At 48.6% G+C, this 14,590-nt stretch overlaps 1 protein-coding gene across 3 annotated transcripts in view; it reads left to right on the top strand.

Moving 5' to 3' along the window:
- The window catches only part of SCNN1B (sodium channel epithelial 1 subunit beta), a 60,891-nt gene that overhangs the window by 28,867 nt on the left and 17,434 nt on the right, over positions 1–14,590 (top strand). For 2 of the 3 annotated variants that reach the window (XM_042971111.1, XM_042971109.1), the window contains exons 2-4: positions 8,462–8,780; positions 11,446–11,707; positions 13,624–13,814. In XM_042971111.1, coding sequence (XP_042827045.1) covers positions 8,470–8,780; positions 11,446–11,707; positions 13,624–13,814 — 764 coding nt within the window. In that variant the 5' untranslated portion in view covers positions 8,462–8,469. Of the gene's footprint in view, positions 1–5,985; positions 6,061–8,461; positions 8,781–11,445; positions 11,708–13,623; positions 13,815–14,590 lie in introns of those variants that run through there. The other variant, XM_007084097.3, reaches the window with a different exon arrangement.

Raw genomic sequence — 14,590 nt, 5'->3', positions numbered from 1 at the left:
CGATGGATTTAAGTCTTTTGTTAAAACTTTAAATACGAGCAGTGTACAGTATGTTACTTGCATTTTAAATATAGCGTTTGGTGAACTTTTACAAATGTATACATCCAACTAAGCACCATCTCACCCAAGGTATAAAATAGTTCCATCACCTCCCAAAGGTCTCCTTCTGTGCTTTTCTAGCCAATGCAGTGTTTACCCCAGATGTGCTGGGCATCACTGATGTGCTTTCTGCCCCTATAGATTCGTATGTCTTCTTTAGGGCTTCATATAAATGGAATCACATAGTATATTCTCCTCTACGTCTAGCTTTTTAAACTCAGCCTGTTTCTTTTCTTTTCTATCCATCCCAGTTGTTGTATGTATCAGTGGTAGGTTCCTTTTTACTGCTGAATAGTATCCCATTGTATGGATGTGCCACAATTTATGTATCCACCTGCCAGTGGACATTTGGCTAGTTTCCAGTTTGGGGTTATTATAATGAATAAGCCTCCTGTGAATATACACGTACAAGCCTTCATGTGAACGTTTCAGTTCCCTTGGGTAATTAAAAGAGGGATTGGTAGGTCATGTGATAGATAAGCACCCACTTAAGTTTCTGAGAAACCACCAAACTGTACCATTTTGCATCCCAGCCAGTCAGGTAGGAGAGTTCTAACTGCTTCACATCCTCACTAACACTGGGTATTGTCTGTCCTTCTAGTGGGTGGGAAATGGTGTCTCACTGCGGTTTTGATTTGCGTTTCCCCGATGACTCATGATGTTAAGCATCTTTTCACGTGCTTATGGGGCATTCATATACCTTCTTGTGTGAAGTGTTTTTTCAAAACTTCTGCCCATTATTTTGTTAGGTTGCTTATCTTCTTGTTGTTCAGTTGTAAGAATTCTTTATTCTGCATATGAATTCTTTGTCAGACATATTTTTTTAAGATTTTTTTAATGTTTATTAGAGAGAGAGAGAGAGAGCGAGCAGGGGAGGGTCAGAGAGAGAGGGAGACACAGAATCTGAAGCAGGCTCCAGGCTCTGAGCTGGCAGCACAGAGCCCGATGCGGGGCTCAAACTCATGAGCCGTGAGATCATGAACTGAGCTGGGGTCAGACACTTAACCAACTGAGCCACACTGGCGCGCCTGCCAGGCATATTATTACAGGTATTTTCTCCTAGTATACTGATCTTTTGTTCTCTTAACGGTGTTTTGAAGAGCAGAAGATTATTTTACTGTTTTAATAAAATACAATTTGTAGGTTTTTTCTTTCTTTCATGATTCGTGATTTTACTGTCCCACCTAAAAGATCTTTGCCACCCTAAGATTGCACCGATTTTCTCCTACACTTCTGGTTTTTTTGTTTTTTTGTTTTTTATAGTTTTAGCTCTATGTTTAGGTCTCTGATCCATTTCAAGTTAATGTGTGTATATAGTGTGGGGTAAGAGTTGAGATTCACTTTTTCTTACATGGACATCCATTCATTCCAGCATCTCTTGTTGAAAAGACAATGCTTTCTGCATTGATCAGCTTGGCACCCTGTAGATCTATTTTCCTTACTCTCTCTTATGTTCCACTGATCAAGGTGTCCATCATTGCACCAATATCACACTGTTCTGATTATTGTACTTCATAGTCAGTCTTTTTAATTTTTTTATTGTTTATTCATTTTTGAGAGACAGAGAGAGAGACAGAGTATGAGCCAGGAAGGGGCAGAGAGAGAGGGAGACACAGGCTCTGAGCTGTCAGCACCTCAGGGGGGCTCGAACTCACAGACCGTGAGATCATGACCTGAGCTAAAGTCAGACGTTTAACCGACTGAGCCACCAGGTGCCCCCATAATCAGTCTTGATGTCAGAGCATAGTATATGCCATTCAACTTTGTTTTTCCTCTTCAAAATTTTCTTTTTTCTATTTTAGTTCTTTTGCTTTTCCATATAAAGTTTAGAATCAGCTTGTCAATTTCTGCAAAAACGCTATGGGATTTTGATTAGGATTGAATTAACTCCAGGGATTAATTTAAGGTTAATTGACATTTTAACAGTATTGAGTCTTATGACCCATGAATGTGTTATATCTTTCCATTAAGTTTTCTTCAATTTGAGTAATATTTTTTTTAAAAAATCACTAAGGATGCCAAGACAATTAAATGGGGGAATAATAGTCTTGGTGTTGGGACAAGTGGGTATCCACGTGTGAAAGGACAAATCTGAACCCCTACCTCACCCCACATACAAAAATTCATTCAAATTGGATCAAAGACCTAAATATAAGAGATAGAGTTATAAAACCCTTAGAATAAATCATAGGAATAAATCTTTATGACCTTGGATTATGCAGTGGATTCTTAGATATGACACCAAAGCGCACACAACCAAAGAAATATAGACAAATTGGACATCATCAAAATTAAAAACGTTTGTGCTTCAAAAATCACCATCAAGGAAGTGAACAGATAACCCCCAGAACAGAATATTTTTGCATATGCTATAACTGATAAAGGACTTATATAGAAAATGTAAATAACTCTTACAACCTAATAATAAAAAGACAACCTAATTAAAATGTGATCATAAGACCTGAATAGATATTTTTCCAAAGACATATTGGCCACATAATGGATATAGTTTCCAAGAGCACATGAAAAGATGGTCAATATCATTAACTGTCAGGAAAATCCAAATAAAACCAGAATAAGACGCCATTTCACACCCACTAGGATGGCTATAATAATTTTTTTATTGAATGATAAGTGTTGGAAGAGGATGTGGAGAAATTGGAACCCTCAGACACTGTTAGTGGAATTTCAAAATAGTGCAGCCACTTTGGAAAAGAGTCTGTCAGTTCTTCAAATGGCTAAACATAGAATTAACTCAGTGGGTATATTCCCTCCTGGTATATACCAAAGGGAAATGAAAACATACGTCCACAAAAAACTTGCACATGATTGTTTATGGCAACGTTACTCACAATAGCCGAAAGTTGAAACAATACAGATGTCCATCAACTGATGAATAGATAAATAAATTGTGGTATATTCCATAATATAGAATATTATTTGGCAATAAAAAGGAATAAAGTACTGATACTTGCTACAATGTGGATGAACTTTAAAAACATTATGCTAGGTGAGAAAGACCAGTCACAAAAGATCACATGAGGCATGGTTCCATTTATATGAAATGTCCCGGGACACTTGGGTGGCTCAGTCTGTTAAGCGTCCGACTTCGGCTCAGGTCATGATCTCACCGTTCGTGGATTCGAGCCCTGTGTCCAGCTCTAAACTGACAGCTCGGAGCCTGGAGCCTGTTTCAGATTTTGTGTCTCCCTCTCTGCTCCTCCCCCACTTGCGTTCTGTCTCTCTCTCTCTCTCTCTCTCTCTCTCTCTCTTTCTCTCTCTCAAAAATAAATATTTTTTAAAAATTTAAATGTCCAGAAGAGATGAATCTATAGAGACAGACCCTGGGAAGGGTGGAAGGAGAAATGGAGTGACCCTAATGTATACAGAGTCTCTTTGGGGAGAGATGAAAATCTTTTTTTTTTTTTTAATTTTTAATGTTTATTTATTTTTGAGAGAGAGAAAACATGAGCGAGGGAGGGATAGAGAGAGAGGAAGACACAGAATCTGAAGCAGGCTCCAGCCTCTAAGCTGTCAGCACAGATCCCAATGCAGGGCTTGAACTCACAAACTGCAAGATCATGACCTGAGCCGATGCTCAACCGACTGAGCTACCCAGGCGCCTTGGAGATGAAAATATTTTAAACGTTACTGTGATGGTTGAGCAACTCTGAATATACTAAAATCCACTGAATTCTGCACTTTAAACGGATGAGTTATATAGTATGTGAATTATACTTCAATAAAGCTGTTATTTTAAAATGAGAATTATAAAAATAAATACTGTGCTAACAGCAAAAACAACTCTTGCAAACCCAGTACAGCTTTTAGGTCATGATAGGCAACCTGTCACTGAGAAGGTTCAGAAGAACTGACTGTATTAGGAGCATGTATGTGTCCTTTGTCAAATTAATAGGTAGAGGCACGCACTGTGTTCCTAATTATCCTCCCACCAGGAAACTGAGTCAAATCTCAGGACAAATTTGTCTCTGAACCCAAGTGTGTGTTTCCTCTTGCAGGAAAACAGACTTGGTTGTACACGGCATTTATTGTCTCTGTATTTGCGGCCCGGAACGTTTACCACCAGTTTGGGGCCAAGCTTAGATGCAATCTGGGAGTCTCTGAAGCACGACGTGTCCACTGTTCCTGAGTCCGTGTGCGGACCCAGTCTCCACCTGGCTTGTTTGAGTTGGTTGAAGCTGTAAGCTTATTTCAACCTTTCTGCACAAGCTGTGTATACATCCCAAACACCGACCATCTATCACCTTGGGGCGAAATCTGTTGGGAACGACATCAAGTTGTTGGTAGCATGGATTGATTCTGGCTTGGCTAATGGCCCATGGGACCAAACTAGTTAGGAGATATGCCAGCACTCAACAAACTTCTGTTACTTGCCTGCCACTGTCACAAGTTTTGCTACACGTCCTACTATTGTTTACTGAATACTTTTCTTTAAACACATTTTCCGTTTTTGTGTTTTTTTTTTTAACTTGAGTGGATTTGTGAACTGAAAGCCAAAGCCGGTATCTCTTGCCATAAATTAGAGATGCCTCTTAAAAATAAACGCAGTGAAAACAGAATGATGTTAATTCTAACTAGATACTGTTGGCTGATAAGGTTCTGAGCCTGAGGCCTCATTGTTAATCTGGGAGATTAGCAGGGGTTAAATAGATGCTAAGGACCTGTTTGTACCAAGCCTACTTTCTCCTTGGCTGAATCAGATGATTAAATGAGAATGGCAAAGGGTAGACATCAGAGAGGCCCTTTGTCTTTTTCTTCCATGACAGTTTATTGGAGCCTCATGTGCTGTTCACCTATTAGTCCTTGGTGCTAAACTGTAAAGACAGACAAAGCCCCAGTTCTTTCCAAGTTTATAGTTGTGGATAATAATGTCTAAGAATGAAATAACTCATGAAGTAAGTACCTTGCAGTGCCTGGATCGTGGTAAACACATAGGACTTTAATGGTGCTCCTGTAGTTGTTATTATTATAATTACTATTACTTTATTTTCCCAGGGCAGGGAATGGGCCCTCTAGGGAAAGATGGAGGTTGGGTTAATCTGTGAACGTCCATTTTACAGCCATGATGGCCTGGGTAGGCATATGGAACTTGATTTCCATCAGCGAGCAGAGGCATTGGAGGGGAAAGCCTTTAATGCTTTGTCCAGGAAGGGGGGGGGGGATATTACTGTGTCAGTAAGTTAGGTGAGCAGTAAACACGCTTGAGCAAGTTTAAGATCTCAGGTTAGATATGAAAGTCTGGCATTATCCATTTGGCTATTTGGTAGAGTTCCAGGCACTGTGCTGGGCTTGTCAGGAATACAGAGCTGCTACTCTCAACGGGCTTATGATCTCATAGGAACGAGAAGCCACAGGCAGAAACAAATATGACACGGGTTAGAATGAGGTGAATTTCTTTCTTTGTTAAGATTCTTATGATTGAGGGGTGCCTGGGTAGCCCAGTCGGTTAAGCACCTGATTTCAGTTAGTAGGTTCGAGCCCCACAACAGCTCTGTGCTGACAGCTCAGAGCCTGGAGCCTGTTTCAAATTCTGTGTCTCCCTCTCTCTCAGCCCCTCTCCTGCTTGCCCTCTGTTTCTCTCTCTCAAAAATAAATAAACATTAAAAAATTTTTTTTAATTTAAAAAAGATTCTGATGATTGCAAATGACAGACACCCAATTTGGATCAGCATAAGTAAGAAAGTAAATTTATTGGTTGTTGGATCTGATGCGTCCAGGAGTAAATGGCTTCAGGAGTGGCTGGATCCAGGTGTTCAAATGTCAGAAATCTCTCCATCTTGTGACTCTGCTTTCCTCTGTGTTGGCTTTATTCTCAGGCAGTCTCCCTATTTGTGGCCCCAAATACCTCCAGCTTAGTAGTCTTGGCTAAAAAGGAGTCTGCCTCAGTTGTACCAGCATAAAGCAACAGAATTGAGTCTCAGCAATCCAAACTGGGGTTAGGTAAGTACCCCTTCGGACTAGGGGTGGAGTCAACCTGGCAACTCACACCAACTGAGACTGAGGGAGGTGTAGTTTCTCCCCGAGGACACACAGAGCCAGAGGGAAAGAAAGGATGCTGGACAGCAGGCACTGAGCTGCCCACCACACTGCCCCTGGCCCGGAAAGGCAGCAGCTCTGAGAGGAGGCCGAGGGTCACCCCTGTCAGGGAGTCAGGACAGCTGCATGAAGGAGGTGGCCTTTGGCCAGCTGGGGCTCCAGGGAGAGAGCCGGGGTGCTCCAGCAGCAGGTGGAAACGGGTATTTCCTGAGAAGCCATCATGTGCCAGGCTCTGTGACCAGCGTCTTGGTTAATCGAGAAACAGAGTCTCAGAAAGAAAGATTAGATATTCCTCCACAACCCACAGCTCCTCACCCCACCCGATGCTCCTAGACCCGCCTCCATCCCATTCCAGTCCATGTCTTTCCAGATGGCAGCTTTGATGGCATCACACTCACGCTCCCAAGGGCTCCAGTTCTCTTGGCCTGAAACCCAGATCCTAAATGTGGCCCGCAAGCTCCCACTCACCCCTCCAGGCTCCCTCCCCCTCAGAGCCTTTGCTCCCGTTCCCCCTTCCACCTGAATGCCCCCTCCTCTTCACCCCCTTAACTCTTAGGTTCCTTAACTCAGCTTCTCCAGGGACTCTCAGAACTGGGGGTGGGGAGTGTGCTTTTGTTAGAATGACAACAGCTGTGCATTCATCCACACTCTGCATATTGTCACGCAAGCTTCACAAAAGACCCAGGAGGGAGAGGCTGGTATCATCCCCAGCTTACAGATGAGGAAACTGAGGCACCGAGAAGGTGATTGGCTCAAAGTCACACACCTAGAAAGTGGCGGAGCTGAGATTCAGACTAGACATGTCAGCTCCAGAGTCCCCGTTCTTCGCCACCACCCTTCACTGCCTCTGGGACCTCAGAGCACGGGGTCCCAACCCTTCCTACCATGTTTTATAACTACATATTTTTTTAATTCTCAAGTTAGTTAACATACAGTGTGCTGTAGATAGATCACGGGATAGATTCCCGTGATTCGTCACTTACATACAACACCAGTGCTCATCCCGATATGTGCCTTCCTTAAGGCCCATCACCCATCTAACCCACCTCCCGCCCCCATCAACCCTCAGCTCTCTGTAGTGCCTCCCTCTCTGTTTTTATCTTCTTTTTCCTTCCTTTCCCCTATGTTCACCTGTGAAGTTTCTCAAATTCCACATATGAGTAAAGTCATATGATATTCGTCTTTCTTTGACTGACTTATTTCATTTAGCATAATACCCTCCAGTTCTATCCACATTGTTGCAAATGGCAAGATTTCATTCTTTTTCATCACCAAGTAGTATTCCATTCTGTATATATGTGTGTGTGTGTGTGTGTGTGTGTGTGTCTACATATACATATATATGTATATGTATATATACATATACCACATCTTTTTAAAAAGAATTTTAACGTTTATTTTTGAGACAGTGCGAATGGGGGAGGGGCAGAGAGAGCAGGAGACAGAGAATCCAAAGCAGGCTCCAGGCTTTGAGCTGTCAGCACAGAGCTGGACGTGGGGCTCAAACCCACAAACTGTGAGATCATGACCTGAGCCAAAATCAGACGCTTAACCGACTGAGCCACCCAGGCGCCCCTGTATACCACATCTTCTTAATCCATTCATCACTTGATAGACATTTTGGCTCTTTCCATAATGTGGCTATTGTTGTTAGCGCTGCTATAAACATTGGGGTGAATGTGCCCCTTCAAATCAGCAGTTTTGTATCCTTTGGATAAATTCCTAGTAATGCAATTGCTGGTCGTAGGGTATATAACTACGCATTTTTGGTGGATTATTTGATGAACATCCGTCTCGCCCGCTTGTGGCTTGTAATGAAGGTAGCAGATGTGTTGGGCGCTTAGTCTGGCCAGGCACTGGGTGCATCACCTAGTTTCACCGTCTTAGCAACTCTGTACATTAGGTACAATTATGCCCATTTTATAGATGGGGGTACCTAAGGAGTCAAGAGTGTAAGTAACTTGTTCACCAGGCTAGAAATTCCCAGATGGCAGAAACCTTGTTTGTTTTGCTCATCAATGAGTCCAGAGGGACTAATTCAGTACCTGGCATACAGTAGGCTTTCAATAAATGCTTTTTAGTTAGTCGGATGGGTGGATGATAGAGAGCAGGAAGGGAAGGAGGAAGAGAGGGGAGAGGGCGGGGTGGGAGAAAGGGAAGGCAGCAGCGAGGAAGGCGGGGAGGGAGGGCTGGGGTGTGCAGCCCTGTCCTCCGCCTGTCTCCAATGCCCACACTCCGGCCACGACTGGGACAGCCCAGGACGCAGGACCGGTGTTGCACCTGGCTTTCCGCCATGTCTCTGCAGGTGCCACAATGCACATAAAGAAGTACCTGCTGAAGTGCCTGCACCGGCTGCAGAAGGGCCCCGGCTACACGTACAAGGAGCTGCTGGTGTGGTACTGTAACAACACTAACACCCACGGCCCCAAGCGCATCATCTGCGAGGGGCCCAAGAAGAAGGCCATGTGGTTCCTGATCACGCTGCTCTTCACCTCCCTCGTCTGCTGGGAGTGGGGCGTCTTCATCAAGACCTACCTGAGCTGGGAGGTCAGCGTCTCCCTCTCCATCGGCTTCAAGACCATGGACTTCCCCGCCGTCACCATCTGCAACGCCAGCCCCTTCCAGTAGGTGGTCCCTGGAGCTCACCGCTGGCTCTCCCTCCCTTCTTCCTCCCCACCTCTCCCTCCCTCTTCCCCGTCCCTTTCTCTCTCCCCCTCCCTCCCACCCTCTCTCTGTCTCTCCTTCCTTCCCTGTTTCTTGCCCTTGCCCCCGCTCCCCACTCTCTTTTCTCCTTTCTTTCTTTCCCTCTTTGCCTCATCCCTTTGCAGCAAGTACATTTCAAAATCCATGAACCTCCTAGGCTTTTTTTTTTTTTTTAATGTTTACTTATTTTTGAGAGAGAGAGACAGGGGTAGAGAGAGAAGGAGACACAGAATCTGAAGCAGGCTCCAGGCTCTGAGCTGTCAGAACAGAGACCGACTCGGGGCTTGAACCCACGAACCGTGAGATCATGACCTGAGCCGAAGTGGGATGCTTAACTGACTGAGCCACCCAGGCGCCTCCATGAACTTCCCAGGCTTAAAGAGAACCTGGCTGGGTCAGCCGGTGGAGCATGCAACTCTTGATCTTGAGGTTGTGAGTTTGAGTCCCACATTGGGTGTAGAGATTACTGAATAATAAAATCTTTAAAGAGAACCTAAGAAGTACTTGGTGGCTGCTGCCTTCAAGGCCCGCCAGTGCCCGGTATTGATTCAGTACACGGTTACTGAGCGCCTGCTGTGTGCCCTGGGCTGTCCCAGGTACTAGGAACACATCGGTGAATAAAACAAAGTCCCTGCCCTCCTCACAGCCTACCAGAGGAAACAGACATTCATCTTTTTCTCCCTAAATACTGAATTAATTATCATTGTGATGATAAAAAATATATATGGCAACAGTACATCAAGTGCTTATGAATTGCCAGGCAGTATGTGGAGTGATGTTTTGGTTAACTTGTGTAATTCTCACCCACGCAACCACCCTAAGGGTGGGTATTGCCATACTTGCTTGATTTATAGGTCAGGAAATGGAGATTCAGAGAGGTAAGGGAACTTGCCCAGAGACACACAGCAAACAACGGTGGGATTTGGACCCAGGTCTTATCTGACCCCAGAGGTGCCACTGTTTATCCACTTGATGGCAAGGCCTATGGAAGGGACACCCAGAGGGACCTGACCTAGTCAGGGTCAAGGAGGGGCAGGGGCCAGTCAGAGAAGAATGCCCCCCTTCCCGCCGGAATGAGTAGAAGGTAGCTGGGGGGAGGAAAAGAGTACTCCAAGTGGAGGGCACAGGTAGAGGGTCTGGGGTGAGACAGAGCCTGGAATTGACAGAAGGGCCGGCACAGCTGAGCCACAGAGAACATTCTTGTCCCAAAGAAGGTACTGAAAGGGAATTCCTGCTTCCCTTCTTTCAACTAGTAGGGCTCCTGCCTGCCGGGTGGATCCCTGGGGCTACTCAGGAGAACCTGAAATAATCCTTGTAACACCACCACCCCGTCCAGGCACTATTCCGGGTGCTTTGTGTCACTTCATTGAATCCTCCCGACAGCCCTCCAGGGTAAATATTTTAATCCTCCCCCCCCCCACCATTTTGTAGAAGAGAAGACAGAGTCTCAGAGATGTTAGGTTGCCCAAGGTCACACTGATATTAAGTGGCACGTCGGCATTCGAACCCAGACCTCATGCAGTAACCCACCACGCTCGACTGCAGCTGTGGACACGTAGGCTGTAAGAGCAGCCCCCCTCCCCACAGCCCACCAGCCTCCCAGCTCCCCCTCTTCCTGTGTACACACAGGTGGCTGGTGTAATGGTCAGGGGACAGGAGGTGTCACGTCTGAAGGCCATGTCAGCTCTGGCTACTGTACTCCTTTGTACCGGGATGTGGGCCTGTGGCCAGGGTTTAACACTCACCCCTGCGGGATGTCCTCGAGCCAGAGCTCACACACACTGCCCTGGTGACCACACTGTGGGGCAGGGGCTTGGATAAATCGGGTCTAGAGCGGCCGGTGGGGACACTCCGTGGCATGGACCATTTCCACTATGGGAGCCTCTGGGGGCTGAGAGAAGGTACTGGAGCCCAGCCCCCAAGTCCCATCCACCTTCTCCTTCTGGACATTGACTCCTGTTCCCACAGTCTCCAATGGAGAATTAGGACCTCAGGATCACAGACCTGCCCTTCCTCTCTGCATTTTTGGTCCCATCCTGGGAGGGAGATATCAGAACCCCTGTGCCCAAACAGCATGCCCACTGCACCAAAGCCGGGATCCGGTCCCAGCTCTGCCCCCACACCAGTGGGATGGGCTCGGGAAATCACAGCGACTCCCGGGGCTTCCTGATCCTTACAAGGGGACTATCACAGAATTGTGGGGAAGATTATACATAAAGACATTAGAAGCACCCGGCACATGGGAAGCAATCGCTAACCATGAGCAGTTATGAGTCTTCCTCATTAGAACGTGAACTTCATAAGGAAAGAGACCCCGGCTGTTGTGTTTGCTATTGTATCCTCTGTGCTTTGCAGTGTCTGGTACACGGTAGGTGCTCATGAACTGCTTGGTGAATGTATAAGTGAGCAGGTGGATGGAAGGAGGCGTGGATGCCTGGGTGGGTGGATAGAGAGGCAGGGGCTTGGGCAGAGCTCTGTCCTCACACGTGGTGACAGCCACGCTGGTGTAAGGGTGGGTCCCAGACCGCCGTGGCTCTCTGCCTCACCGCTGCCCTTGCCCCCCTGACCGGCCCCCTCCCCACCCAGGTATTCCAAAGTCAAGCATCTGCTGAAGGATCTGGACGAACTAATGGAAGCGGTCCTGGAGAGGATCCTGGCACCCGAGCAGAGCTATGGCAACACTTCTAAGGCTCTGAACTCCACCATCTGGAACTACACACCGCTGGTCCTTATCGACGAGCAGAACCCCCATCACCCAGTGGTCCTTGACCTCTTTGGAGACAACCACAATGGCTCGGCACCAGGAAGGACCTGCACTGCGCAGGCGTGCAAAGTGGCCATGAGACTAGTAAGTGGGCCCCAGGCACACATCAAGCAATGGACCCTACACAGTGAGGCAGATGGGAGTTTCTTTCCTTTAATAGCCCGGGTCTTGCTGGGGGAAAGGCAAGCTGGAAGTCAGTGCCTATTTTGTATATTCACCAATGCTTTTTTCAAAATAGAAATAAATTGCTGGTGTGTTAGTCAAGACACTGTTGGATGCCAGTGACCCAGCTCAAACTAACTTAAGCAAAACATGGAATTCACTGGCTCATATACTAAGAAGTCCAGGGGGAGACTGGATTCAGGTATGGCTGGATCCAGGCATTTAAATGCTGTCATCAGAACTCTGCCTCTCCCCATTTTTGTGCAGCTTTTCTCCCAGTTGATTTCACTCTCTGGCACTCTCTGGCAGGCTTTCTCCATGCAGAGGGGCTTGGCAAAGCCAGACATACACCCCATGTATGTGGGGTGGTTTCCTGAAGGAGAAATAAGGTCTTACTATCAAAAGATAAGGGCATAAATATTGGGCAGGTGAAAACCCCAGAGCTGTGCAGTATAGTCAGCTGCCCAAGTGTACCTGCCCTGCGCTGGGACGCTGGGATGCCCTCAGGTGTGCCCACCTCAAGGGTCCCTGTCTGTGCCTCTAACTCTAGGGAGCTCCCTACCTGTACAAATCCCTGGTCCCCACTCCTGAACAATCTGATCAGGCAGCTCCGGGTCCAGGCCTAGGAATCTGTATTGTTAACAGGCTCCCTGGTGACGCTGATGGTTGGCGCCCCAGGCTGTGGCCAAACACTCCCCAGAAGGAGGCCCCCGACCCCCACCGGATCAGGGCTCCGCGCTCGTCTCCGCAGCGCCCGCTCTGACCCGGTGCCCTGCCATTGTTTGGCGCAGTCACCGGGCTTCCTGTGTGCGTTTCCTCATCTGTGAGGCAGGCTTGCTCCTGCTGGCTGCACCAGCTCTCGGGGCCAGGCTCTGTGTGCGCGTGTAGTGGGGATCCTGTGCGCACGCGCAGTGCTCTGGTCCACGTGTGCGCTTGTGGGGATCCTGTGCGCGCTCGCGGTGCTGCGGTCTGCGTGTGCACGTGTAATGGGGATACATCTGCTGCTTCATGATGAGGGGTAGGCTTGCTGTACAAATCAAATAGGGTGATAGATCCTGGGACAGAGTGACTGTCTCCCAGAGAGACAAGGAGACCTCCAGGAATGGGCCTGAGGACAGTGGCCCTGGGGAGGGCCATCTCAGAATGCGGAGAAGCGCCTCCCGGCTTCCAGAAGGAAGGCCCACAGTGAGGGTTGGTGGAGGCAGAGTGGCTGAGGCCAGAGTGCTGGGGCCAAGTCCCTGACCTGGACCTCGTGGTGGGGCCCCTGCACCCTTCCCAGGGCTCGGGCTGAGAAAGCCCAGGTCCTTCCTCACCTGCTATGAGGGGGAGGGAGCCTTGAGTCCTCTGTGGTCCATGTGGCTTTCAGGGATCTGCCCTGGGAAGTCTGGGAGGAGGCCAGAAAAGGAGTCAGGGAAGTGGAGGGTCTGAACGTGTCTGTCTATGTTCCTCATGAGCATGAAACCAGGGAGACAGTTTGGATGCATGTGTGTGTGTGTGTGGTGTGTGTGTGTGTGTGTGTGGTCGGGACCATGACATCACGTGGCTGCAGAGGTCAGGAAGTGGATGGTCTATGTGTCCACGTGCACGTGTGTATTCGGTCATGTACAAGGCCACACATAGGGGCGGCCGGCGACTGCGTGGGAGTCCCTGTGACCGCTCAACTGTGTGTATGGGGACAGCCCCTGAACATCGTGAGCACCATGGAAACACATTCCCCACCGACCCAACGCCCAGGTGCGGCCAGGGGAGGGGCAGCTGGCAAAACCCTTGCCCTTGGGGCAGTGGCTGGGGCCTGCCGCAGTCCCCGTGCCCACAAGAACCCCTCTCGGCCTCTACAGTGCAGCCTCAACGGGACCGTGTGCACTTTCCGGAACTTCACCAGCGCCACCCGGGCCGTGACAGAGTGGTACCTCCTGCAGGCCACCAACATCTTCTCGCAGGTGCCAAACCAGGAGTTGGTGGAGATGGGCTACCCTGCCGAGCGGCTGATCCTGGCGTGCCTGTTTGGGCCGGAGCCGTGCAGCTACAGGTGAGAGGCACCCCAAGCCTGCCCGGGCCTGCTCGTGGTCACGGCCCGGCCCGGCCACCGACCAGCCACCTGCACCAGCTTTCTGTGCCTCAGTGTCTCTGGTCGTATTTTCCGGATACAGAGCCCGAGATGGGGATGCGTCGAAGGCCCCTGACGTGCTGACGGAATGGCGTTAGGACGCGTCTGTAAGGAAAGCGGGATGAACTGAGTGAGGCTGCTGTCTCAGGTGACGCGTAGGCCTGGTCCCCGGGCATCTAGAGCATGGACCACACCACAGGGTGCTCCTCCCTCACTTGAGGGGCCAGACTTTTGTCCCTGGCGCATCAGTCCCTCACGGGCCATGGGCCCCCCCAGGAGGATGCGGGGGTCCCCAGACTTCCCTGGAGAGGGGGCAGCTGTGAGCCGGGTGTTGTTAGCGTCCAACATCCAGCGGCCGAGGGTTCTGGACCGTCACCGGGCATCTGCTGCCCTCAGTTTTGTCATCCCGGACCGCCCACCTCCCAGGCTGCCCAGGAGGGTAGCAGAGTTGGCTCAGGTCAGTGCTTAGAACGGGGCCCTGGGAGTGTTCGCTGTCCCAGGTTCTTCCCTGACAGCCCCCAAGGTTGAGAGGATGGCAGAGTGAGAATAACGTTCACCCCAAAAGCCTGCGGCTCTTCCAGTGGTCCTCAGATCCCTGCCTCCTCTGCCGCCCCTGCGTCCCACGAGTGCTGGGTCTTTTTTTTTTTTTTTTAATCTCTATTTTTGAGAGAGAGACAGAGTGTGAGTGGGGGAGGGAC

The sequence above is a fragment of the Panthera tigris genome, chromosome E3 (assembly GCF_018350195.1).
Source record: "Panthera tigris isolate Pti1 chromosome E3, P.tigris_Pti1_mat1.1, whole genome shotgun sequence".
In the NCBI taxonomy this organism is placed as follows: Eukaryota; Metazoa; Chordata; class Mammalia; order Carnivora; family Felidae; genus Panthera; species Panthera tigris.
The sequence above is the reverse complement of the archived record's forward strand: the minus strand, read 5'-3'. Positions and strand labels throughout refer to the sequence as shown.